Source organism: Nilaparvata lugens, chromosome X, assembly GCF_014356525.2.
Source record: "Nilaparvata lugens isolate BPH chromosome X, ASM1435652v1, whole genome shotgun sequence".
Classification (NCBI taxonomy): Eukaryota; Metazoa; Arthropoda; class Insecta; order Hemiptera; family Delphacidae; genus Nilaparvata; species Nilaparvata lugens.
This window is the reverse complement of record NC_052518.1, coordinates 3,759,407-3,787,252: the sequence shown is the minus strand read 5'-3', so window position 1 is coordinate 3,787,252 and position 27,846 is coordinate 3,759,407. Positions and strand designations below refer to the sequence as shown.

At 33.4% G+C, this 27,846-nt stretch overlaps 1 protein-coding gene across 1 annotated transcript; it reads right to left on the bottom strand.

Moving 5' to 3' along the window:
* Window positions 1–1,381: 1,381 nt before the first annotated feature.
* Window positions 1,382–22,896, bottom strand: LOC111043928 (putative tricarboxylate transport protein, mitochondrial). Its single transcript, XM_039442244.1, has 5 exons — window positions 22,515–22,896; window positions 19,505–19,721; window positions 13,447–13,670; window positions 7,469–7,763; window positions 1,382–4,593 (listed from the first exon to the last, which is right to left on the bottom strand). Exons 1-5 carry the CDS (start codon window positions 22,633–22,635, stop codon window positions 4,485–4,487), a joined length of 966 nt encoding a protein of 321 aa, XP_039298178.1. The 5' UTR covers window positions 22,636–22,896; the 3' UTR covers window positions 1,382–4,484.
* Between the last annotated feature and the right edge of the window lie 4,950 nt (window positions 22,897–27,846).

The following is a 27,846-nucleotide window of genomic DNA, read 5'->3' as shown; positions in this document are numbered from 1 at the left end:
TATTATCATAAAGCTATCAAAATGAAAAGTTTTCTCAGGAAAACATTTTTTCCGATCATTACTTTTTGAGATTTGAGCGCCTAAAGTTTAAATTTTTGGGACAGAACATTTCAAATTCGGTAAGAGATAAAGCCATGAGTTTTGGAGGATAAATTCTTCATGGTATTGTTGATTGAATAAAACAAAAATTTTCTGAAAATATAATTTTTTGAGAAAGTTATTCAATTAACTAAAAAAAGTTTTATTTTTGTAAATTGAATAACTTTATCAAAAATTGATATTTTAATAAACTTTTTGTTTTATTCAATCAACAATACCATGAAGAATGTATCCTCTGAATTTCATGGATTTATCTCTTACCGAATTTGGAATGTTCTGAACCAAAAATTTAAACTTTAGGCGCTCATATCTCTAATCTCATAATCGGAAAAAAATGTTTTCCTGAGAAAACTTTTTCATTTTGATAGCTTGATGATATACAAATCGAAAAACTTTGAAAAATAGCACCAGTGTAAAGTTTATTTTCAGCCTTTGCACAGCCTTAATCTTGTACTACACTGGCTATCAAACCGTATAAATCACTTTATATTGCCCTCATTTGGGGTGAAAAAGACCGTAATATTTAGATGAAACTTAATGAAAAGATAGAGAAGAACCCACTAAAAGTTCTCAATTAAAGAATTCACCTCAAATGCGCCAAAAACCTCCAAGTTGACAAGCGCATAATGACTGATACCTAACTTAAAGGGTTGAAATACATGAAATAATGAATGATTCAGTAGTCAGATTGTCAGCAATATGACAGTTCATTTAAATCCAAGAGGACATAAAAAATTCAACAACTTCATTCATCAAAACAGCCTGAATTTGTTAATACATCTGTGGCGAATCATATGATTGCCACCTTTGATGTTTTAAACTAGCATAGTTTGTTTATCACTTGTAACAGTTTATTTCAAATGTTATCCATAGTTCAATATTTTGATTCCAAACATTAAAATTATTTCATCATTCATTTAGTTCCATTTAATAAATTTCAACATAGGAAATCATCAAATTAAATTCCTATACATCTAAGAGAGGCATCATGTAATCTAAGAGAAAAGTGGTTTATTATATTTATAGTAAAAGAAAATTTTAGAATAATTATTATAAAATAACCTAAGCTAGGTACTCACCACGTTACAGTTACATTGTCAATACATTTAACTCTTTACAAAGAAAATACTTTATCATGATTAAATTTATGATAAGGGTCTTTATTCTCTTGAGATTGAATTGCCCTGCTATAAAATTATAAGCTGCAGCAAATATGCGTTAACATACAACAGATACGCTCTCAACCATTGAAATGAATTGGGGATGTAAAATAGAACAACGATTTATAGACAATCTTTTATTTGTAAACACTTTATAATCATCTCTTATATTACAAAGAAGCACCTAACTCGATATCAGTAACCAATCACCCTTCCTTTTCCAAAGTCTTATATTTATAAGTTATCAAAACCATTTTTTCATTTAGTTCAAAATATAAAGTCAGATTCTATTAATTGGAAGTAATGACAATGCCACCGATTTAATACAACTTGGCGTTGAAAAAGACTCTGGCTGTCTATAAAATATAAAGATAGTATCAAAGTTTTTGAAAATACATACTGGCAATTATCTTGTCCATAATCAGTACTGTTTGGAATGGTCGATGAATAAAGTTACATAACTCATCATGAAGCATATAGGAACATACAGTCATCTTCAAGGCTGAGCAAAAGTCTGAAAAAACTTTTTACTGGTGATATTTTCAAAGTTTTTCGATTTGTATATTATCAAACTGTCGAATTAAGAAAAAATTCTCAGGAAAAATGTTTTTTATCATCATTACTTTTTGAGATATTAGCGTCTAAGGTTTAAATTTTTGGGACATATTTCAAATTCAGTAGGAGATAAATTCACGAAATGTGGAGTATAAATCATTCTTCATGGTATTGTTGATTGAATAAAATGAAAATGAACAAAAATAACTCAACTAAACGTTATTTCTGGTGATTTTTTTAAAAATGGAATAACTTTATCTAGAATTGCTATTTTCAGGAAATTTTTGTTTTATTCAATCAGCAATACATGGGGAATTTATTCTCAAAATTTCATGAATGTGTCTCTTACAGAATTTGAATTGATCAATCCCAAAACTTTTAACTTTAGACTTAATATCTCAAAAAGTAATGATGGGAAAAGAATTGTTTTCCTGAGAAAACTATTATATTTTGATAGCTTCAAAGTATACAAATCGAAAAACTTCACTAGTAAAATTTTATTTTTAGCCCTTTGCACATCCTTAATATGGAAACTTCTGTGTAACAATTTTATAAATAGATAATAGAACAAATGAGAATTTTAATTTATAGTTTGAGGTTGCACACTGTTACTGGGTGCAAAAACATTATTTTGAATGGTGTATGGCAATGCAAATTAATAAGAATCAAATTTTCAGAATGTCTATTGACTTTAAACTAATTGTGTTGAAAAAATGAAAAACAAAGTTACTGAAACTTGATAACAGATGGCATTACTAATGCCATTATAATTATTTATAATAATCAACAGTAGAGATGTATTTGAATGAACACAACGCATGGATAACATGAAAGAAAGAAATAATGAGAACTTACACTTCAGGAGATTTAACTATGCAAAAAAGAAATGCGTCTAGGAATAAAAATAACAAAAATTATTGAAAAATAACAAAGAATAAACTACAGAACGTCATAAGCGATTTTTCTCTCGGCATAAGTAACAAATTTGACTAATTGGCCCATTATTCTCTCAACATGGCATTTGATTGATTTTGATCTTTCAAAGATATCATTCGACAAAAACTAACCCTAAAACTAAGAAATTACATTTATTTCGTTAACAAAATTTGATAATTATATAGAACGGACGAAGCAGGTATTTAAAAAAAATACTCACTCTCTTCCTTATAAAACTCTAGGATTTGATTATCTAATGGTATTGTGTCTGACTAGGATCAACAATATTTATCCCGAATATTAAATATATTATTATAAATAGTAAAATAACATTTTTTTCACTCATTAAGGTTATGTTTATGTTTGTTTCGAAGAAAGATTTCTCATGTAATCAATATTCTGTTTAGTCAATTATATGTGGTTACTTGGATCAAAATGAGAAAAAATATTATAAATTTGAATATTTAGATCATAACAGCAGAAAAGACCTACTGTGTGTAACATGATTGCTTTTTTGGAGAAAAAGAAGTCATATCTTTCATTTTAATCAAAAAAGTCAGTTTGAAATACAATTTTATTCACAAAACTGGTGAAATAAAAACAGTTGGAAATGAAATGTGACGGATGTAGTTTGAAATATTTAGAAAGTGCAAGGATGAGTGAAGAAGATGTTGTTGATTTAATGATAAGACACAAGATTTTCAAGAGTTCTACTTAGTGTAAATGGTATTGGGAAGTATGCAATTTTGCCAAAAAAAAACTTTATTTCGTTGTGGCAGGAGAGTGAGGACCAGAAACAGCAGCCAGAAAGCGAAACCTTGTGTTTTCCACGCTTCAGCCAGGGTGGGGTCTTTTTTTTCAAGAAATCTTAACTCTAAATTCTCCAATATTTCTTGAAGGCGGCAGCGGTACTGTGTGTCCCCACACATTAGAAAGGTTTGGTTAGGGTTTTGCGCGCATGAAGGTTTGGATAGGATGGGTTTGCGTTTTGCATTGGAGGTTCAAGTGTTGGACAGTTGACTGAGAAGACTTTTTTGATGTTTTGTGAAAAATACCTGCTGCATCTGTCTATATAATTACCCAAGAATTAGATTACCCGTTAGAGGAAAATTAATAACCGAGTTCAAGAAAATGAATGTTTCATTTTTAAAATGAAAAATATGTCATTTGGACGTTAAGCGGGTAACTTCAGTCTTCATGATACTGCATTAGATTATCATGAATAGAGTTCTTTTGATTACAAAAGTTGCAACAATTCGAATTGAAGCAAAATATATCATCTATACATACATACATGAGCCCTCAAATCCTTATTATTTGAGAGTAGTGATGAATTTTTATAAATTTAAGTACAAAACCTGTTCACTTGGTAGCAAATTAATTGAATTGCTAATACTACTTCCTGGATGAGTAGAAAATTGTTTCTCTCAAAGAAATCAAATGGAATGTGGAATTGGATTTTCCAATAATTGCATCAAATGAGATTTTATACAAACAAATAAAGTGTCTAAGAAGAACTCAACTAAATGTCCACAATATAAAAAAATCACAAATTGGAATGCTATAGAATGATCCGCAACAAATCCAGTCAATTTGATGCCGGTACATAAAATTTGTGTCATGATATGTTACTTCATAAAATATAATAGCCTGATAGAAACCTTTGTTTGAAAAATATAAATCTTAAAAATAAAGAATCTCCATAAAGTGCGAAAACTTGTGGTTGTGGACCATTCAAGGCCAAACCTTGTTGAAGAGCTCCATGAATGAATCATAGATCATGAAAGTTATGGCAACATCAAGGCATACTCTGCTCAATCTCGGAACGGTCCCCTTGTAGAACCTGTAAATGAAAAAAATTAACTTGGAATTAAATATGTGATATGTGAATGAATATGTTCACTGTTTACTATTAATTTAAACTTGAGTCGTCAGAATATGTGGCACAAGCTTGCAGTTAAGCAACTAGTTATTAAGTATGAATATTCATAAGTATAAGTAGCTTCTAGTGAAAAAATAATCTTTTATATACATTTGTATTTTATTTATGGCCAATCGAAGGTTGAAATAAAAATGACCCTCGTACAATAATCAGATACACAGTACGCGTCCAGTAGCTTTGCCTCAGTGACTTTGAAACGGCAAGGTATGGTTCGCGGGGTAATATTCACGGCTTTGCAAAAAAATCTGGTGTGGTACACTCACAGAACTTTCCTTGCACATTGAACTGTAAGCCTCATTCTCTAACGAGAATAATTTAAGGGAATAACATAATGACGATTGGCGGCAACATATTTGAAACTACGATCAGACTACTGTATATGTGTATATATAATTGTTTTCAGAGTATATTTTCCTTTGTGTAAATTGTGAAATTCGATGATTTTTTTAAAAGTCGTCAAAACAGCTGTTCTACAGATGAGAATCTCGACTATGTGTTCTTTTTATAAACTGCTCTACCTACCTACCTCTTGCACGAGGAGGTTACAGAGTCCATTTCTCTGGGATGGGGTGGACCCCCCATTAGTTTCTCAGGAAGGAGACTCATGCCAGCTGATAGAGCTGATAAACAACTATACAGGGTATGAATTTGATAAAAATCGGTCAAGTCATTTTTGAGAAAACCGTGAAAAAATGGATGGATTAGTAATCATCCGCCATTTTTCTCAAGAATTTTACGGAGCTCCTGCAATTTTCCCAGAAATGAGACTCATGTCAGTTGATAGGGCTTATAAATAGCTATCCATGGTATAAATTTGAAGAAAATCGTTAGCGCCATTTTCGAAAAAACCGTGAAAAACATGGTTTTTTAGTAATCATCCGCCATTTTTCTCAAGAATTTTACGGAGCTCCAGCAATTCTCCCAGAAATGAGACTCATGTCAGTTGATAGGGCTTATAAATAGCTATCCATGATATCAATTTGAAGAAAATCGTTAGAGCCGTTTTCGAGAAAACCGTGAAAAACATGGTTTTTTAGTAACTATCCGCCATTTTTTCCGCCATCTTGAAATGAATTTTATTGAATTTCTTATTGTCGGATCCTCATGGTATTAGGACCTTAAGTTTAAAATTTCAAGTCAATCGGTCAATTAGGAATGGAGTTATGGTGTTCACAGACATACACACATACACACACAGACCAATACCCAAAAATCATGTTTTTGGACTCAGGGGACCTTGAAACGTATAGAAAACTTGAAATTTGGGTACCTCAATTTTTTTTTGGAAAGCAATACTTTCCTTACCTATGGTAATAGGACAAGGAAAGTAAAAATCAGGCTTCAGAGACCCTAGACCCTTGGTGGAGGAAGCTCCCAACACTAGATTCTTCATGAATGAAAGAAAGAGTTGCAACGTATCACCAACAATGTAAAGAGCATGTTGAACGTATGTCATCTGATAAGCTTCCACAGAAAATGTTCAATTATAAGCCGTGACTGGACCCGGACTGTAAACTGTGTTGTGCTAAAATAACGTTGCCGTGTATCACCAACAATGGAAAGAGCATGTTGAACGAATGTCAGCTGATAGGCTGTGTAACTCTAAAAAGCTCCCTGTGTATCTTTTCAGATGCAACACGTTGCTTTTGAGAAAATACACAAAAGAGCATCTGTTGCTTATGGAAAGATACATTTTCAAAAATGTTGTATGTTTTAGAACGGGTAGTTTTAAAGTCTGGTGGCCCTCCACCGATAGACAAAGCTGGACCCGGACTTTAGATCTGATTTATAAAGTTAATGACTTGAACTGTTCATGTCAGAAAATTGGAAAAGTTAAAAATATGAAATATCTTGGTGTGATGTTGGATGACCATTTGAAGTGGGATGCACATTTAAATTATCTATCATCTAAACTCAAATTTCTAGTATACAATTTTTACAAGATTAACCAGTTAAAAGACCGTAATATAATAAGATCAATCTATTATGCCTATGCTCATTCACTATTTCAATATGCGATTGAGGTATGGGGTGAAACTTACGACACCCACTTCAATAAAATTTTTACTTTACAAAAACATTTGATTAGAGCAGCCTCAAGTAAACCAAGACTATACCCTAGTAGACAATTATTTGCTGACCTTGATGTACCGACACTTAGACAAACGTATGTTGTTAGAACTATCTTGTACCTTAATAAAAATGTTCAACATCTTGAGTCCAGAAGAACGCCTTACCTTACCCGTCCACCAACTACAAATGCATTTAATGCCAATCTAATAAAACTATCTGTATGTAGACACCAGTTCATATACTACTATAATCTACTTTCTAATGAAATTCCTTTCAAATTCATCAGTAATAAAATCACAAAAACTCTTTTAAACTAAATAAATCACTGGACTAAACAGCACATTTACTTCTCATTACCTAAAGTATAAATTCTAATAACCAAATATATATGTATAACAACCACAATTATGTAAAATCACAGAATATTCATCAATTATTGTACTCTGTCTTAAAACCGAAATTCTTATTATATTTTTTATTCTTTATTTGTCTCCACGAATGTAATAGTTAATTTTCAGTTTTTGAACTCGCAGCAGGCGCTCAGGTTTTCCTTGCCGGCTGTGCCAACAAGTAATATTTATTTTGTTCTATTGCAAAAAACTTAAATTATTCGAATTATATTGTATAATTTAAATTATACTAAGTTTTATAATGTAATTTTGTTTTTGGCAAATAAATTATTATTATAAGGATTTGCACTTACGCAGTTGGTCCCTCGTTCTTCCAGATCTTGACGAAGCAATCGTAGGTACTGGAGTACTTGGCTGCCTCGAGACCCTGCATGCGGGTTTTGACAACATCGATGGGCGTGTTGCCAAACACACTAGCCGCTCCGGCCACGGCTCCAAACGCACCCACAACCAGCTTGGGCACTGGCTTGGTGGGGTCGCCTCCGCGGTAGTAGTCCTTGCAAGTCTCCATCACGAAGAACCGGATCGCCTGGTTACTGCCCTGCTTCAGAATCGTCGCCGTCAGCCCTTGGTAGACGCCCTTCAGTCCTGAAACCATGCCAAACACAATAATTACTATCTAAAGGTATGCGCACACCTACTACTACTACTACTACTCATTGACTCTACGGCCCTTGAAGAGCCTTGGCCTCCTCCACAAGCCTTTTCCATGCATCTCTGTCCTGTGCTCGCTGCCTCCACCTTCTCACGCCCAAGGATTGAAGGTCTGCCTCCACGTCGTCCAACCATCTCTTGCGTGGTCGGCCACGCTTTCTTTGTCCCCCTGGTTGCTGATACAGAGACATACGCTCTGTACGGGTTTCCGGCATACGTTCCACATGGCCCAACCAACGAATACGTGCTCTTCTAATTTCAGTAACAATGCTCGGTTGCCCATACAGATTATAGAGCTCATAATTTTTTCTGAGTCGCCACCTATCAGCCTCTAACACTGGCCCATAAATTCTTCTTAGGATATTTCTCTCCCATCGATTCAACAGCATCTTATCACAACTTGTCAACACCCATGTTCCACAAGCATACATCACCACTGGTCGCAGAACTGTCATATAAATTTCAATTTTACTGCTCCAGCTTAACAGCCTTGATCTAAGGATTTTCTGTAGGCTGAAGTATGCCCTATTTCCAGCTTTCAATCTCTCTTTGATTTCCATTTGATTTTCATTTTTGTTTGTGATCAGGGATCCAAGATACTTAAAACATTCTACTGTTTTAAAACGATGTCCTTCCAGTGCGAGCTCTTCAGGTATCCTTCTCTGGTCTCTAGCCATCCTCATGTACACAGTCTTACTTCCATTGACTGCCAAACCTGCTTTTTTTGACTCTTCCTCCAGTTTTCTAAAACTTTCAATCAGATCCTCCCCCCTTCGGGCTAAGCGCACACCAATGCGTACAAATTCGTTGCGGAATTTTCAAGAATTCAGCCTGCGGTTTTCAAACGAAGTTTTCGTTGCGAAATATTCGCAACGCTGGGGCACGCACACTGAGAAGCAAAATAATCGCAATGTGGAGCGCGGGAATATTCGAGTTGTCCTAACCAAACAGTTTAGCATCTAAAATTTACGGTACTACTGTAGGCTACTTCATCTCAATTTACTGAAGTTCATCATGATAAGCCCTACTATTACTTGCTGTGGCGGCAGACTCTGAAAACGATGAAAGGCCTGAAAAATGTGAGTGCATGCCATCTAAAAATAGACTTCAATTTGAAGAATACCATACTCTTGTGCCACAATTGAGGAGGGGTAGACAGCATCCTTATATTTTTATAATCTGCATGACTAAGATCATACAATATTGGATAGGTATAAATAATCTCAAACAATTGTTCTGTGTTCGCTGTTTTCCTACTTGTGGTAGTGCAATGTCTGTTATTGTTTACAAAGCAGACGAAAGAAACTAGTGTAGTTCAAGAACTCGCCACAAAATTCGCAACGCGAAAAAGCGCTACAAATGATGCATGTAGCAAAAGTTGCGAATTATTCGCAAGCGAATATTTAGCAACGCGTTGGTTTGCGCCAGCACATACACCGCAATGATATTAAATTTCCGCACGGCAAGTTCTCCGAATTGAATTCGCACCGCAACAAACTTCGCAATATATTCGCGTCGGTGTGCGCCTGGTATAATTCATTACCATCATACTAAACTGTGATGCTATTTCTATAGTGATGTCCACGTTATAATGTCAGTATTTAATCACTTTCAAAAACTTAAATTAGGACACAGCATTCAGACCGTAATTCAAGTATTTGAAAGTGATAAACAGTCCATAAAGGAAAGAATATTAAAGGGCAGTATTTGATTAACATTGGTAAAAAGAAAATTCGTATGGCTTTTGTTGGTGGGGAGTCCCTTGCGGGACATTGGTGATGCTATCCTTGTCTATCATTCGACAAAGCAGATGAATCTATCCTTTTATAGCACTGCGACGTTGCCAAATCGTTTTCTAACAATGTAGAAATATAATTAATAATAACAAAGTATTCTCAATTATAAAAATTCATTATCCAATCATTGATAAATAGTTTTACTTGACGAGTAAAATATAATTGATCATCTTAAACAAGAATGAACAATTGATATTAAGCTTTAAAAGATATCGCACTGACCGATTACTCAACGACACGACACGACTGTACAATCAGTACAAATAAAAATCAGTACAAAATTTTACTGTACAATCACGACTGTAAAATCAGTACAACTGTATATTGATTGTTTATCACAAATGACAATGTATTGCCAACGACAACGACACGACACGGCAGGAAGCTCTCCGATTGGCTGATTCTTAATACCTCAACCTAATCAGCCGATCACAGAGCTTCCTGACCTGTCGTGTCGTGTCTTATTTACCCACATGGAGTGAAGTATAAAGTTCAACCTTAGAGAAAATATAGCATACGCTATCATTTCTCTAATTTAATTATTCAGAAATTAATTACAATTTGCGCATTTAAAAATAAGTACAACTGTATATTGATTGATTGATTCATCACAAATGACAATGTATTGCCAGGTCTAGAAAGACCCATTGCATACTAGCACTTCATTATAATGGAAACAAATGAAAATTTAATCAGAGTAGATGTAGATGAATAGATAACTTCTAGAAACAAAGAGTAAAGTATATGATCGAGTTCTCCAGCCCGGGGGCTAGCACTAGATCATTAGGCTACCATTACAATTAAAAATCAAATCTGTATTAAAAATATAATAAATAAAAATGGCCGACATATTGTCGGGACATGAAGGAAATAGTTAGTGCGCCTCCGCAGAAATGGAAAGTTGCTCTCATCATGGTCTAATTTCTTTGCACTAGGCGTTACTGATAATGAATTGAAAGGGCATTTATGATTAGATTTAAGGGTAAATCGTCGGCTCAGTTTCATAAGGTTCTATGTGCCAATTTTTGGCTTTCTGAAATATGTACAATAAATAATTTATTATTTAATTTTAATTATTCAAATGTATAGTGGTTGAAAATTTAGTTAGGTTTATCAGAGAAAAATAGCACAAGGAGATATCTCATGGTATAGGGCGTTTATGTTCCGATTTTCACTGTTAATTCAAGCCGATAGTCCTCCTAGTAGTTATTTTTGGTGAAGCTATGTGACGCTGGTAGTCTCTCATACTGTTTTGGTAGAGAGTTAGTGGGAAGGATATTTTTAATATTCTTTCCGAAGAATGGACATTGATATGTGTGCCAATTTATGTAGATGCATAACAATATAATTATCTATAGTTATTATGTTACAAATTGCTTTTTCATACCATATACAGTTCAATAATTATTTTATTAGTCTATATTATGTAAATTCATCTATAATTTTGCTGTAATGTCAGCTATTGTATATAAGTGTAAAAGCCAGTATATATTGTAATCTACATAAATAAAGTACTCAATCAATCAATACTGAGCCGTTCTTACACTCTCACCCCAACAAATCAGTAATAATAGACAAAAATTGGCTTGAATTGATAAGAAATCGGCTTGAAATTTTGAACATAAACGACCTTTACCATGGGATATCTACATATACTATCTTTTCTCTATGCTCAAGCTGAAAGTCCTAGTAGTTCTTTTTATTGAAGCTGGTAGTCTCTCATACTGAGCCGTTCTTACACTCTCACACGGCCACAACAGTAATAATAGACAGTAGTCGATAGAAATTGGCTTAACAAGAAATTTTGAATATTAAGGACCTATACCATGGGATCTTTTCTATATGGTTTTATTCATTATCAAGGAAATAACACATTAACCATGACGCAAGAGATTTGTCATTTGATGCTCCTACTTCGACTACTTGTATGATTGGATATGTAATGAATTAAAACTCAAATATTGACACGACTGCAACAAGAATAGTTACAAGCTATTAGATATATATGAATATATACAGCTACAAGACCCATATTTGAATAGGAGGTAACTTTCTTTTCTGAAACACATGTTAACGTATTGTCTGACATTCTTTGAATGCCAAGGTTGTACTAGACAGGACCTTTGTATTTAAAATTATTGTTTTGTCAATAAATCAATCTCAGGTGCAAATATACCACTTGAAAAACTCCACAGATATAAAAAAATAATAATAAAATGAAATTTATGTCTTACAGAAAATGATTATGAATTTGTAGATCATATTTTGCAACGTTTTCCTATCAAGTTACTTGTACGTAATCTGGTTAATGAATGAATAAAAACATTATTTTTTGAGTTTCAGTTTTCATTTTAAGGAATTAGTTAGAAATGCTAATCTATCAAATAATGTGACATGTATGAAGAAAAAAGACATTTTGATTAAATAGTTTGCAAATGCTTCTTTACTAACATAATCTAGGTATGAAAGTCCTAGACTTTTGCGTAAATAGGCCTACAGTTTTGTTATCAAAGCCTCGGAAAATATTTTAGTACACATGACTGATTTTTAGAGCAGTTGAACTCAAATCTTTCAAGATAAGCATGGTGTGAGATCGCAGACATTTATTTTTTATTCAATCATCTAACATAACACAACTTATAGAAAAGTACCACAGGCTTAACCCAAAAACGGTTCCAATTCTAATTTAAAATGTCCAAAATTTAAAAAAACTGTAAAATTTTGAGACCAAAAAGACAAACACACTAGAACTTATCGCTTATGTATGTTCAATGGTATAGTTCAAATATAAAATCTGATCCTATATGTGCACATGAGATGTAAACAAAGATTATATTTGTGTCAAAAAAGAATATATTCCAAGTACAATATTAAAAACGAACAACTATAGTTGACCAAGCGAAAATGGGTCTCTCAAGGCCACTGCAATGTTGCCACTGGTGGCCACCCCTCACTCGACCAGTCCATATGCATTGACTATATTTCTACACCCTGAACATCGCTCTTTCCTTCTCATACCTTCCCTCTTCCTCTTTTCCGTCACTACCTGTCACAAATTCTTTTGAGCACGTCAGGTTCAAAAGTTCTATTGTGTCATTCTTTGAAGTTAGAACAATAACATCCCCCGTTACCTCCTCCCATCATCCGCTATATTCTTCAACATCATGAAATGAAGAAAAGAATATTGTTATGTATAATGTATAACTCTTTCTTGAGTCATGACATCAAGAAATTCAATTTTATAATGATGATTAGATTTTTCTTCATAAATGCAACTATTTATAAACTAAGCTATTACTTCATAAAGGTTACTTGAAGACTTATAATAATCAATTGGAAGTGGAGTGATGTAATTTTATTTATTTTAGTCAATATTCTTGTAATGCCCACTTCACTCTGCATTTTTCAATTCGCATGAATTCTCATTTGATTCCCATCACACTTCATCCAGGCTTTGGACAGAGAAGACAAACAATACTCCCCACAATAACAATACTTTACTATCACACCCTCTTTCACACACACATTCACTTTCTCTCTTACTAGCCACCCTTAGTACAAAGTGGCAACAGTGTTGGTAGAGACGGGTGGTGGTGTCAAGAGCAAGCTTTGACCTTGAGGGACCCATTTTCGTTTGGCCAACTATAATATCGGAGAACATTATATATTAAAATTATTTAAAACTCGAATTTTTATATTTTCTAACTTTCAATAGTGTTAATGTGGCTAACAATTTCATAACAAAAAAACTTGATTTCCAAATTGTATTGTTTTTTCAAGAAATTTCAATTTTAATATTTGAGGTTATATAGAAAACAAACCTTGCTCCTTAACGATACAGCTGACTCCATGGAAGAAGCCCTTGAAGCGGGGATTAGCCGAGCGGGTATCGTTGATGAACTTGACCTTGACAGTCTCCATGGGGGTGACGGCGAAAATGGCCTCACACACACCGGCTCCAAGACCACAAAGCACTCTCATTTGCGGAGAAAGGTTTCCTTTCTCATCGACCGCTTGGTTTTTGAACGATTCAAAAGCGCCAAACCTGTCAATCATATAAAAATTATTAGTATTATCTGATGAAGAATTCTACATGAATATTCAATATTATAGGAAATACCTTTAGTCAGTGCAAGCCTTGGATTGCAGCATTGATCTTAAGCCGGGTCCAGACGCTCAAGCAAAAGACGGATCGTTTGGTTCAAGCAAAAGACTGATGTAAAATTGCGTCCACACGCATCCGTCTTATGTCGTCCGTTTTCCTATTTTTGTGCTCACAAGTTCAGTTCTTGACATGTTTATTTATTTATTCAATCATTCAGAATCATACAACATACAGAAAAGTACCACAGGCTAACTTACGCCCAAAACGGTTCCAATTCTAATTTTTATCCAGAACGGTTCCAATTCTAATTTTTACAACAGTCCAAAGTATAGGATATAGTATATAGTATAGTATATAGTATTATTTTTATAACAGTCTAAAGTCTAGAGGTTATGTGTCACTTCAATATGAATTGTGATATGGTTAATTGAATCTGAATTGTATACGGTTGACATATATCCGGTAGATGAGTAATAATTATATCGTACTTTTTCGCTGATTCAACTGTATAATGCTATATTCAACAACATAATGACAAAAATATTACTGTTAATCGCTAAATGACTTTGTTTACATGTCTTATCTCGAGACACAGTGATTGTAAATGGATTGAAATTTTGTAGATAGTATTCTTATCAACAATATAGTACATCTTAATATATCATGATAGTAAATCATAATATCAACATCAAATTCTGAGAGTATCATCAGAATCAAGAAAGAAAAAAGGGTGAAATGGCGTTATATACAATCGATGAAAGAAACTTGCTTATTTTCAAGTACTCGTGAGGCATTATATTAATTTGAGGGCGCTGAATCCGAATCTGAAATCACAATTGTATCTTCATTTTTACGCGATTTAGGTTTTGGTGGATAGACAAAAGACGGACGGTTTGATGGAGAAAGATTGCCGGCCGATACAAAGTTATGTTAAGTTTGACGACTTGAGCTTGAAGACCCATCCGTTTTACCGTCCAGACGCAACGACTTACATGCTCCGACTTTTGCTTGAGCAAAAGACCGAAGCTATACTTGAGCGTCTGGACCGGACTTTATGGAGTACAGTGCTGCCAGAATTCACAGAATCCAGAGAGCCTGTGAGCTAATTGTGTTAAAGAGAGCATAGACCTTTTGATAGAATCAGAATACAAACGGCAACAGTGTGCTCCCATTGTTATTCTAGAACAGTGGTCGCCAAACAGTCGATCGCGAGCTACCGGTAGCTCGTGGGGTAGTTTTTGGTAGCTCACAAATGCTTGGGTTGTCAACCATGCATTGAGAAACATGACTACAAAGTTTTGTATTTCTCAAATATATGAAGTTAAATTATTTGAATTTGCAGCTTCAAGGGAAAGATAAGGACATCGGTGGAATGATTTGAACTGTAAAATCGTTTTCGCCACACTTGGATGTAATGAGCTGGTTTACGTGCGTCATATGGAGGCCGAAAGTGATTGTTTTCCGACCAGGCCAGTAAAACTTTACGGCCCTAGGGCTGTAAAATGACCTTGAATAACAGCTGATCGTGTCCGATCTCACAAAAATCATAGAGATAATCTCATAACGACTGTAATAATCTATATAATTATGTATCGTGAATCGCGGTATCATGTCTATAATATATTTTATGAATTACTGTTTCATAATTTAATATTTATTATTGTGTTTTTGATATCAAACAATAGAATACGATGATATCTCCATAGCCTCAACAATATAATGTTGGCTGCATTGTCCATTGTCAGAAAGGTAAGTATCGCAAGTCTTTAAAAATGAAGAATCGAATTTGAAATCAAAGTACAATAATTGTATCAATATTTAAAAGTGAGGTAGAGTAATAATTGTTTCTTTTTTATTATCGAATTCCACTTCTTAATGCAATACAATCAACAATAATAATAGGAAAATACAGCAGAGATCTAAAGTTTAAGGTAAGCCTACTGGTGAAACTCAGCCTTGACTGAAAAATTCCTAGTAATTTTTCCGTAATTCATCATTAAAACTTTTAGATAATTTTTCTCAATATCAAACCATATAGATAAAACATTAGGTCCACTCAAGATTGAATCTTCGAATGTTTTCTCTATGATTTAACTATTTTCAGAGCAATATTTTGTTGTGAAAATGCCGGCAAACCGGCTTCAAGTTTGCCGCTATAGGCTACACTATATTATAGTAGCCTACATACGTTACCTGACTTACAGGCCTCTTCGATCAAAAATATGCAATGGCCGAGAGCGTAAAGGCGTAATACATCAGAACTCAAAGCTCAGTGAATTACAAACATGATCTAGGTTCGAACCTCGGTCAGTGACATTTTTTTTTGTCGATGAATTTCGACTTTTATTAGCTATTTTTTATATTAGTTACCGTAATTTAAATTTCAATAAATTTTTTTAGATATATTTTGAGACAAAACTGTGAAATATGCAATTATATTAATTTTTTAATCACATTATTTCAAAATAGTAATGAAAATTCTATTCATCCATCTATCCATGAGATATTGCACCAGGCGCAAAGCGTGAGCTATAAAAATTCAAACAATTATTCGAAATATTAATAGTATAAAAATATTGTCACTATTGTAAATTATTAATTAGTAATATTCAAATTAATTGACAGTGAAAGTTGTCATAACCAAGATTCAAACTATCAAAATAGGCTGTTTGATTTTTATTTATTTTTTAATTTCTTATATATTGGGAAGTTTTATTTTGGTGTGGCGAAAAATAGCGTTCGCACCATGGGCAAAAATGTATTTCCGGCTCTCAATCTTTTCCGATTTCAAAAACCGATTAAAAACCGATTTCGAGCCGGAAATATCTCATTTTCGGCCCTAGGTGCAAAATATACTATTTCCAAGGAGCTTGAGATGTGGGAAAAGAATGTCGTCCAGTTTGAATATAAACACTTTTCCAGTCTGAAGAAAATCAATGACGAGAAAAATCCTTCACAGCACCTCAGCAATAACCAATAATTACAGTTCAGAGTTGAGATAACAGTTTGATCAACGATTTCAAATTTAAAAGCATATCGAATATGGTACAATTCGTCAACTCTCCTTTTGTAGAGATCGATACAGAAGTATTGCAGCTTTTGTTGTAAAAACTTTTGATGGAGATCAGGCTTCAGTTGAAATGGAATTTGTGGATTTTTAAAATGATCTTGTCTCTCAGATCACTTTCTACAACTGGAAATATTTGGCCTCAAATCCCCAAAGAAAAATATCCAATTATTATTAAAGTTGCATTGAGGTTGAAAGCTATGCTCAGCTCTACCTACTTGTGTGAATCATCTTTTTCAAGTATAAAATTCATAAAAAATCGATATAGGAACATTTTTTGGACAACTGCATCAGAAGGGCGGCTACAACGTACACTCCAAACATCAAGAAAATACTTGAACGCCAAAAAGAGTTCCTATGCTCTCATTGAAATGTACATTTCAACTTTTGTTATACTTTTTGCTATGAGATTAAGTAGATTTCAACACTAGAAATGTATCTTTATAGGCAATAAAATAAACTTTCTTTATTCTAATATTTATTGGTAGCTCACTAGAAGATTTATAAATGCTATTCTAGCTCACAGGCTCATCAGTTTGGCGACCACTGTTCTAGAATAGCATTGGACATAATGTTCCGTGCTGCAAACTAAGATTTGCTTGGATAATACTACCCTTGTAACATTTTTTAAATTATATACGACTGGTTTCGACATTTATGTCATTCTCAAGTAGTGCTCTTCTTTTTATCAAAAAATGAAGAATTATTTTGTAATAACAAATATTAACATTTTTAGCAGCTGGCCCATTCTAAACTTACGATGTGCATTTGATAAGTATTAAAAGATTTTATCATTTGGCTTATTTCACAATTTTTAGTTTTGAAATTCATTGAAATATTGGATTATGATTTTCAACATGGGTAATGTTTAGCATAATATGTTTACTCAATTTTGAGTGCAAATATATCTGGAATTCTGTGTTTAATTTATCACTATCAAGTCCAAAATCTAATATTGACAAAATAATATGTTCTCTGTTTGTGCAGTTATGGTTTAAATTCAGGTGATGTTCAGTGAATGCTGTTTTTATGTGGTACTATTCCAGGTTCTCAGTGCTAGTATATGTTCTCTAAATCTTAATATCTTCTTTAAACACAAACGAAGAATGTCAGATATACTTGCACTCAAAAAGACTAGTCGTATATAATTAAAATAATATTACAAGGGTACTAGTTATTTTCTAAAATATTAGTTATCTAGTATATCTATTATCTGAGAAGATAATGCCACGAAATTGTAGCTTTCTTTCTGCCTACTACTTGAAAAGGATTCTTGTTAACTTTGAGGCAGATTTTACTAGTTGCTAACAAACTTTGAATATAGATAACGTTGAGCACAGAGGTTGTATTAAATGACTGAACCACTCCTACTCAGATTGCGTGGAGCTACTTGTCAATATTGACAATAGTTGTGTATACTTTGATATATTTGACACGTCTCCTTTGAACAATAATAGTTCAACACTATTGTGCCAATCATTAATAGCTTGATTTACTGTCAAACATCTATCAAACACCAGTAAGCAAATTTTCTCACTCACCGATTTCTCGTCGACATGACTCCTCCGATTAGTTAATACTCACAAACAGCTGATTCTCAGCCAATCGGAGGAAATTCTGGGTGTCTTATCGGCCAGAGATCGTTGAGTTTAAATGGCAATGCTGTTTAGAATAGTTTACTCACTGTAGATGCAATCAATTTTTGACGAATAAGACTACATTTTGTCGTTTATCATCTCGTTATTAAAATATGCATTTATATAAAAATTAGAAATCAAAGTACCCTGTTTTCAACTTTATTTTAATTCTCAAAACATGTTTTGACTTATGTAATTTTCAAGTGAGTGAACAAAATAAGCATTATTCAAAGTAATAGTCGAAAAATGTTGTCACAAAAAATAAAGTTGAAAACAGCGTACTTAAGTTTTTAATTGTTATGTAAATACGAGTAACCCTTGCCAAGGAAGTGGATATATTTATCTATATACATGGCACTGTCGTAATATTGATGAATTTAATAACTATTAAAATATACCTACAGTGGTTGCTTGAAATATAAAACAAGAGTACAAGTTATATATATTTAATTCAATGAAGGAATAATCTTGTATATCATCTAGTTATGAAGAATATAATTTAGATTGTGATCAACTCATTATGAAATATAGCACACTGATAAATAACTTTATGAGTTCACACATTTACATAGACAAAGACATGGCATGTAATTGTTGAGACGAGTGATCCCATCGTCTTGCTAAATATCCATGCTTATCGAATGACTATCGATAGTAATGAATATCAACAAATTGATAGATATATTGTACGAGCTAGTATTGATCATTTCAATAACTGTTTGAATACAGGAGTAAGCAAAAATAAAAATACAGTATTATTTGTACTGCATGTCAAGATATCGATTTGCTCAATGGAGGAAAGAATTGAAACATTACTATAATTCCAATATTAACGTGCATATATGAGACGCGCATATTTTTAACATAGATTTAACTGTATTATAGTTGATATGTTCGTTAAAACTTTCAAAGAAACGTTTATACTGATGTATAACGTCATCTGACGTTTACAACGAATACTTTTCCACACATGGAAAGATTCTTTGGCAAAGAAACTCTAATCCGAAATGGAGTTCAGAAATTTGAGATGATGAGACAAATAAATTTGAGTCTAAAATACCAATATTTACCTGACGGCAGATTTGGGAATCGATCCATACAGCAGTACGCTTAGACCACGGTACAAGCCGAAAAATCCATTAGTTTTCACAGTCTTTTTTACACAGTCTCCGATTCCTGTGTATTGTTTGGTACCTCCAGCTGAGGATTTTTCATCAAGCTGTAGTTGAGTTTTAACAAATTCAGTCGGATATGTGATGCAGATTTCAATACCGCCCGTGATGCCACCTAAAACGTGAATGTTATAGAATCTTAAAAAATTGTATATACAGTACAAAATACTTAATTGAGTATACTCATCGTTTATAAATCATAAATTTAATATACTTCATTTAATTTAGATTTTCTACTGCATGGAAACCATCAATGCCTGACCAGATATGAGATAAAACATAAAATTATGCATCTCTTTTCTGTATAGGGCTACTTGTAATATATATATATATGTGATATATATATACTTGTAATATATATATATATATATATATAAAGAAAAATAGAAATCTCAGTACCCTTTTAGAATTATTTCTAAAAGGGTACTGAGATTTTTCTTTTTCTTTATATTCATAAAATTATGCATTTTCATAACATAACATGTATACTAATATAATTCAATAAGTAAATTTATTTAATAAATATCAGAATAAAATGATGAGTAAAGCCCACAGTTACTGCTGACTAGTAAAAAATCGTAAATTTGACAAAATCATTTCATGGCTTTTGAAAACAATTTTCATCATTGGAATATAAATGATTCGAAAAATTGTATTTCTCCTGTTTATTATCTCACTTATATACATGACAGGTAAATAAAAATTTGAATAAAACTACAATATTTAAATAATATGTGATAGATTTGCAAAAATCGTATGAATTTGGAAAAAACATCTTAATCTGTGATGGATTCCCAATGAAACAAAATTAAGCTTCATGAAAATATTAATAAGAGACTGATGAAATTCCCGTGAATGTATCTCCTGATTTGGCAATTCATTTCTTTGCATACGTTTTATGCAAGATAATCTTGACTTGAAAAGCAAATTGAATTTCAGATGTTTGCAGTATACTAATAAGATCATAATTATTGAACAGATAATAATCAATATTACACAATAATTGAGTATCATTAATATTATAAAAATATAATTATTTTCAGGCTGTACTAGTTCTGTAGTATTTACATGAACTATAATAATAAATAATACATTTCTAATACATCGAACAATCGTTTCGAAAAACTCGTAAAAAAAGCCAGAGATAACTTTCTAGTGTCAAGGCTTTTCTAAAGATTATAACTGTCCTTCACCTTTATTCATGAGCATGACATCTTATCTATTTCTCAACTGGGTTTCAGTCGAGGGTGTAACACTACAAGCAAAATGCCATTCATCTATTTGAATATAGTAATACTTTTGATTATCAATTATGGTTAATTTATTTCAATTATAATGAAATTAAGAACGGAAAACTAACAAGGTAGACCTAAAAGTCATCTTTTAGACTCTTTAAGTTCCTTTAGAATATCACTAGAAAGATTTCGCTACGCCTATAATATGCCACAGATGTATATTATATATTCTACACATGTCAAATTAGAAGAGGTCAAGACAAGTTTAATTATAGCTTACATGGTTTTTGATTAATTGGCTAGAAAAATCTATGAGATTATTGATTGAAGAAAAGATTGATTGAATATAGCATCTTTAATAAGGTAATAATTAAATAGGCTAGTAATTAAATAATTAATTTAAAAGCTATAATTTAATAAATTAGGTATGTTATCAAGTATTTGCTGAGAATTTATTATTTTTAACTAGGGTTGACTAGAGACAGCCGAGATGTTGAAATAATATTAATTTGGTTGAAACTTTCTCTACAGTAAGGTCTATGTTATAGCCTAATAGCAGTATTTAATTAACATTGGTGTTGCTATCCTTGTCCATCATGCGACAAAGCAGATAGCAGATTCTTTTCTAGCTGCCCAACGTTGCCAGGTTGTTTTACAACAATGTCGAAATGAAATTAATTAACAGAATATCCAATCACAATTATAAAAAACGATCTGTTTTTGAACAATGGAGAAATATAATAAATTGATAAAATATTTAATATCAATTATAAAAATTCATTATTTGATCATTGGAGAATATTTTTTCTTGACGAATAAAATATAATTGATTATTTTAAACAAGAATGAACAGTCAATATTACATCAAATATACTGGTATCGGCTATCCTCTATAGAAGACAGTGACAAGGCAACACTGTTCTCCTATCTTTCTCCTCTGCCAGTATAACGTGGACCTCACTATAGTTTCTAAGCACTCTTCTTTCAAAAAAGATTCTGAACTTCCGTTATTCGTGTTTGGATTATGTTCCAATGATGTATTGACTTTCAATAAATAAATATACAGTTTCAATAGATTGAATTGAGTTTTTCAATTCCGTTACCGTATGTTACAATTTTCTGCCTGAGTTACATTGCATCTTGAATATCTATGATAGGTACAAGGGACATTCATGAGATAATAATGGGTTCATGAGAATTTGGATTCCAAATTAGTATATTATGAAATCCTAATTTAAGAATATTGATGGATTTTATCCTCACAAACAAAAGTAAAAATTTGTTTAAGAAAAATTACACCCTACCCAACCTAGCATAAATTGTTGTGAAGAATAAAAAACCTCGCAATTTTTTCAATTACCGGCAGTAAGTTAAAAAATGTGGAGGGTAAAAATAATGGCAAGTTAACGACAATTTATTGTCAATTTTACAATATTCGATGAAAAAAATGTCAATTCATCTATGAAATTTGATTTGAGAGGTTTCCCTCCAAAATTCATTGACAGAAATCAGCTAAATAAAAAGCAAAATAAATTCAACTAAGAACTAATTTACTAATCAATAACTTAGTCAACGGTTCTGGCAAAATTATAAAATTATGAAAAGCCGACATTTTATCACTGTCACTGACAATGTCATGATAAAAGCTCTCTTATCAATTCCATGACGCTTACCTGCAATTATTCCTTTGGTTCCGGAAGATCCTCCAGCAGGGGCTGCAGCACTGTTGTTGATCATCCATGGTCTTCCAAATGGATTTTTGTACATTGTATTTAGAAGTTTTCTTTGATCCATGATGGAATTGGTAGTTTCTAAAATAAGTGGATAGGAATGAAAGGATGAGAAGAGGTCAAGAGAAGGAGATTAGCTGCTCACAACCTTCCACGGCCTTCATTAACCGTAGACTCGGTCAAATCAGGGTGAACCAGACTATTGCTTTCCCCTTGACAACCGAAATAATGTAATGTAATGTAGAATATGGCAGAGAGACACAAATTTCAATATCATGCCTCGGCTACCTTCAAAAGACCTTCATTTTGTAGTTTGTAAACTTTCAATTTGAAACAGCTGTTCTAGATCAGCTGCTACATGTAAGCAACTGAAATATCGAACTAATTTTGATTACTTTTCATGAAGCGTTAAAATATGAGACGGAAATTATAAATTTTAGAATTTATTGATTATTTCAATGAATTCTTTATCAGCTTTTATCATTTCATATAGTCCAATGTTAAATTCTTGACGAGATGACGGTTATATCACATACCAGTTCAGCTGCATTTCCTTACAACAGGTACTGACAGAGCTGCTCCGTATCAACTATAATAATAATCAATAGTGAGGTCCACGTTATAATGGTAGTGGAAAAAGATAGGAGAAAAACAATAAAATAAAATTGGTTAAATTGATCTAACTATATAACTCATGAAAAAGGAACTATATTTTAAAAGAATAAATGAAACAGATTATATTTTGGAGAACTAAATAATCGATGTAATTAAATTGAAAAATGAAACTGGAAAATTAAATAAAATAATATTAAGAAAACTTTTTAAACAAACAATAGAATAATTACAAGATTTGCCTTCAATAAAAAAGATGAATAATATATATTAATACATTTATAATATTAGCAACTCACTGAGCCAGGAAAATGGTGTCTCGGAACAGAGGGGTAGAGCCGGGCCCGATTATCTGCTGTGGATAGTTCCAGGTCCCATCCTCATAACCGACTGCCAAGAGGCATACATTTTCCAGTCCAATTTTACTTATGAATTTTCACCGTCGTCGACACTTTCAATTTTTAAGTAATGGATGCTCTAGGATTGTGAAAATTTATGCCAAATAATCGGCTACATTACACTTGTCAATGCCTTCTATTAATGATAGCTGATACAGGTTTATTGATGTAATATCAACTGTTCATTCTTGTTTAAAATAATCAATTATATTTTTATAAAGCAATAAATTATATTTTTCAATTATTTCATAATGAATTTTTATTATTAAGATGAAATATTTTGTTAGTTAGTTAATGCTTCTTCATTTTTGAAAGACGATCTGACAACAGAGCAAAGCGAGAAAGAGAAAGCACTATACCTTTTTTGGATGATAGACAAGGACAGCAATACCATTGCTAATCAAGAACTGTCATTATAATGTTAACCACACTATACAGCTGTTCTTTCAAGAGAATTCAATGAAATTTTTCCAGTGTCTTCCTCATGGTCCTAGGATCAGGTAATCGTCAGAGGCTTTGATCTCCTTTATTTGTGCAAGTCAAATACAGTCAGAGATAAAACTAGACAGACTGACCAATTTATTGACCAAAGCGAAGCTGAGGTCTTAGTTTCAACTCGATCAGCTTTCATCTGTTTGTTTGTTTGTACCGCAGTTACAGTCCGCAGTTATTGTCCGATTTGGATGAAATTTGGTATGCAAGTTCTTTGAAACAAGGCGCAGAAACGTATGTGTAACGATTTTTGATAAAACCTCTGGTTTTTTGTAATATTTTAAAAACCAAACTAACCTCAATCCAGAAAGGATGTGTCTTTGAAGATACAGCGATTCATTGCCATACTTTTTCGCATCTATTGTTAGGAGCACATGGTGGACAAGTTGGTTAGACCGTGGTCTGTCACTCTGTGTGACCCAGGTTCAATTCTCGTTTCTGCAAGATTTTTTTTGCAGATAATACTAATATTGTTTTATCTTATTCCAATAATATATCATTATAAAATAAATTATTATGATGAGATAGAATAATTAAATTGAATCATCTTATTATTAAATTGATTTAACAAATTAATTGGATAAATTATTTTAAAAAAATCTTTATTGTATTGGAGTCCAATACTGCAGTTGTAGAGAAAAATGTGTATGTATAAAGGTATAAAGGTAATTTTTTTTCCTATTTGTGTAGTTGAGAAGTTGATATTGTGGTAATTATTAACATTAAATTAAAAAGACCAAGAAATTGTCAAAAAATCACAGATTTGTTGATACTTAGAAATACCGGTTTTGGTAATTACACCATTGTCAATCTCTGATAAACTCTGATAATGATCGAAACCAGTCTTTCTGAATATCAATAAATCTGTGGTTTTTTTAAAATTTCTCAGTCTTTTTCATTTAAAATGTATGTATTTGATATAAAAGTACTCCTTGATAAGTCCGGTGTCCCTGGAAACAGTGTCTCTAGCACTTTCAATGGAGAAAATAATAGATGACAATCATGGCTAAATCTTCACAATATACTGTACTTACTGTACTGTCCCTTTTCATCAGATTGAAAGTTGTATTCATGAGTGAGGTCTACTGTTTGCAGAACTACTAGTAACATAGGAGCAGGTGCAACCCATGCTTCACCATGTGGCAAAGGTCGGAGAAAAAACAAGTAGATTGAATTATTGTTTTATAGGTCTATGCTGAAAATTAAAAATATTACCAATCATACCAAATTTACAGTATGGGTCATGTAGCTTTGCCTGTCGGTGGAGGGCCACTAGAGATCAATGAATACTAACCATTCAAACATTTTAATGGGCCATTTTTCAAAACATTCTAGTATGTCTTTCACCAACTAAATGTTGTTTTTTTTTGCTCTAAAAAAGTGATCCTTTTTTGTCATTTGAACTTTTAATGTAAATCTACTCATTCAGGAAATAAATAGAATTTAATAAGAATGCAACTTCATTTGCAAATAGTGTTCCCTTTTCATTTTCAACTCAGTTAAGCTCCAACCAATAATCAAACTAACTAGGTATCTGAAATTGATGAAACCTCGGTAATATCATGAATTATTCAAGGTTCTGATTGCTAAAATGTTCTAATAATGCAGGAGAGAGCTATCCACATCATCACCCCCAGTGATGAAGACCTTGAACACTGCAGACCGCTCTTCAAGTCTACTGGAATAATGACTATATTTAGTTATTATATATATTTAAGAGTGTCCTACATGTCAAGGTAAATTTTAACAAGTACAACTCGAGGAGAGACTTGCATAGTCATAACACTCGGTATGGTTGCATGATTGACATGCCCTATTGCCAACTGAGTAGGACAGGAGACTCATTTCCTACTGTGACACTAAAAAAGATGCCTAGATGGTTAACAGCCTTGAGTACTCAGGCATTCAAGGCTAAGTTGAAGTATTGGCTTAAAGAAAACCCTTTCTATGGGTTACATGAGTTCTTTGAAGTCACAGTGACCATGCCATCTTGATAACTCAAGTTTATAGTCATAACTAGCTTCAAGAAAAGTTGAATTCTTATTATCTTTGACACAACCTATCTGACTCTGCTGGTCTTGGTGAAAAATAAGTGTATTTAAGTGTATAAGGATGTCAATCAGCCAACTGCTGAGCCCATAATGGTAGGGCTGTTGGATAAGGCAACGAAGTACTCACTGAAAAGCAATGGAAGGGCTATGAGCAGGGTGCAGTTCTATCAGCAGTCTGCCGAATCCACAATGTTAGGTCTGTTGGTCAAGGCAACAGAGAACTCACCAAAATGCAATGGCCACTGTGCATTTCTATGTGATGAGAGAGCAGAATCTTGTGCAAGGCACATTCACATCAATTGGGAGTCTGCTGTAGAATTTTATTGCAGCTGATGGGAAGCCTCTCTGCATACTTGTCAGCCTGCCACAAGGTACCGCAAGATCTGTTGCATGGCAGGTGTTGTAGGTGTGAATCTCATCTCTTCTCACCAGCCTCTGCAGATTGTCTCTAACATGGATTAAGGAAGACAGGATGTACTGGCTGTGTATGGTGAGAATCTTAAGATCTTTGAAGAGCAGCCTACAATGGTCCCTATAACCTGTGGAAGTGATCACCCTGATTGCCTTATCTTGCAGCATTAGCATATCATGACTAGAAGGTGCATGTCCCCACAACAGAAGGCTATACATGATGTGGCTGTGGAACATGGCATGACATGCTGAGACAATTATACCCTACTGACAATGTATCTCAGCTTCCTGATGAGGTATATCACTCTGGACAATCTCTTGCATACCTCAGTCACATGAGGAAACCACCTCAGCTTATTATAAATCCAGAAGCTGAGAAATCTTACAGGCTCAGCCTCCACTGCAGTCCTCCTAGAGGAACAGACCAGAAAATAAGTTTACTCCTCATTTAGCTTCATCCTGTTTGCAGTAAACCAGGTCTTGACAACATTCAGTTGTTCAACTGACCTTCCCGCTGCTTCCTCCAGCAGTCAGCGTGGTGTCATCTGCAAAGAGAATGGAGCCCAGGCTGTCTGGAAAGTCGTTCATGAGCAGGATGAAGAGCAGGGAACCCAACACAGAACCCTATGGCACACCAATCACCAAATCTTTGATGCCTGAAGAGGCTCCCTCAAGTGAGACTATCTGCCTTCTAACCTCCAAGTAGCTTTTAACAGTCTGTCTTAAATACTGTTCCTTGTTCGCCATACTTTTCAAGTTTCCCAGCTAAAATACCAAGGACAGACAATCAAATGCCTTGCTCAAATCACATGGAGTGAAGTGAATTGCCACACTCAAATACACTCTGAATATTCTGAGTCAATGCTAGAAGAGCACTATCCTGTTCATATGTTCCTGTACTTACCCTGAGAGTACGTTCTCTGTTGAACGTCCATTTCTGAAGCCTTGCTGGGACTGATAAAGAAGGTTGTTCCTTTCATAATGGTCTGTTGGACAAGGCAACAGAGAACTTACCAAAATGCAACACAGAATGGCTTTGAGCAGGGTGTAGTTCTGTACTGAACCCATAGTGATGGATCTTTTGGACAAGGGAAAGGAGAACTCATAAGAATGAAATGGAAGGGCTATGAGCAGGGTGCAATTCAGTCAGCAGACTGCTGAGCCCATCGTTTGTTGGACAAGGCAACAGAGAACTCACCAAAATGCAATGACTATCATCAGGGTGCAGTTCTGTCAGCAGTCTGTTGAACCCAAATGGTGGGTCTGTTGGTCATGGCAAGGGCTCACCAGAATGCAATGGAAGGGCTTTGA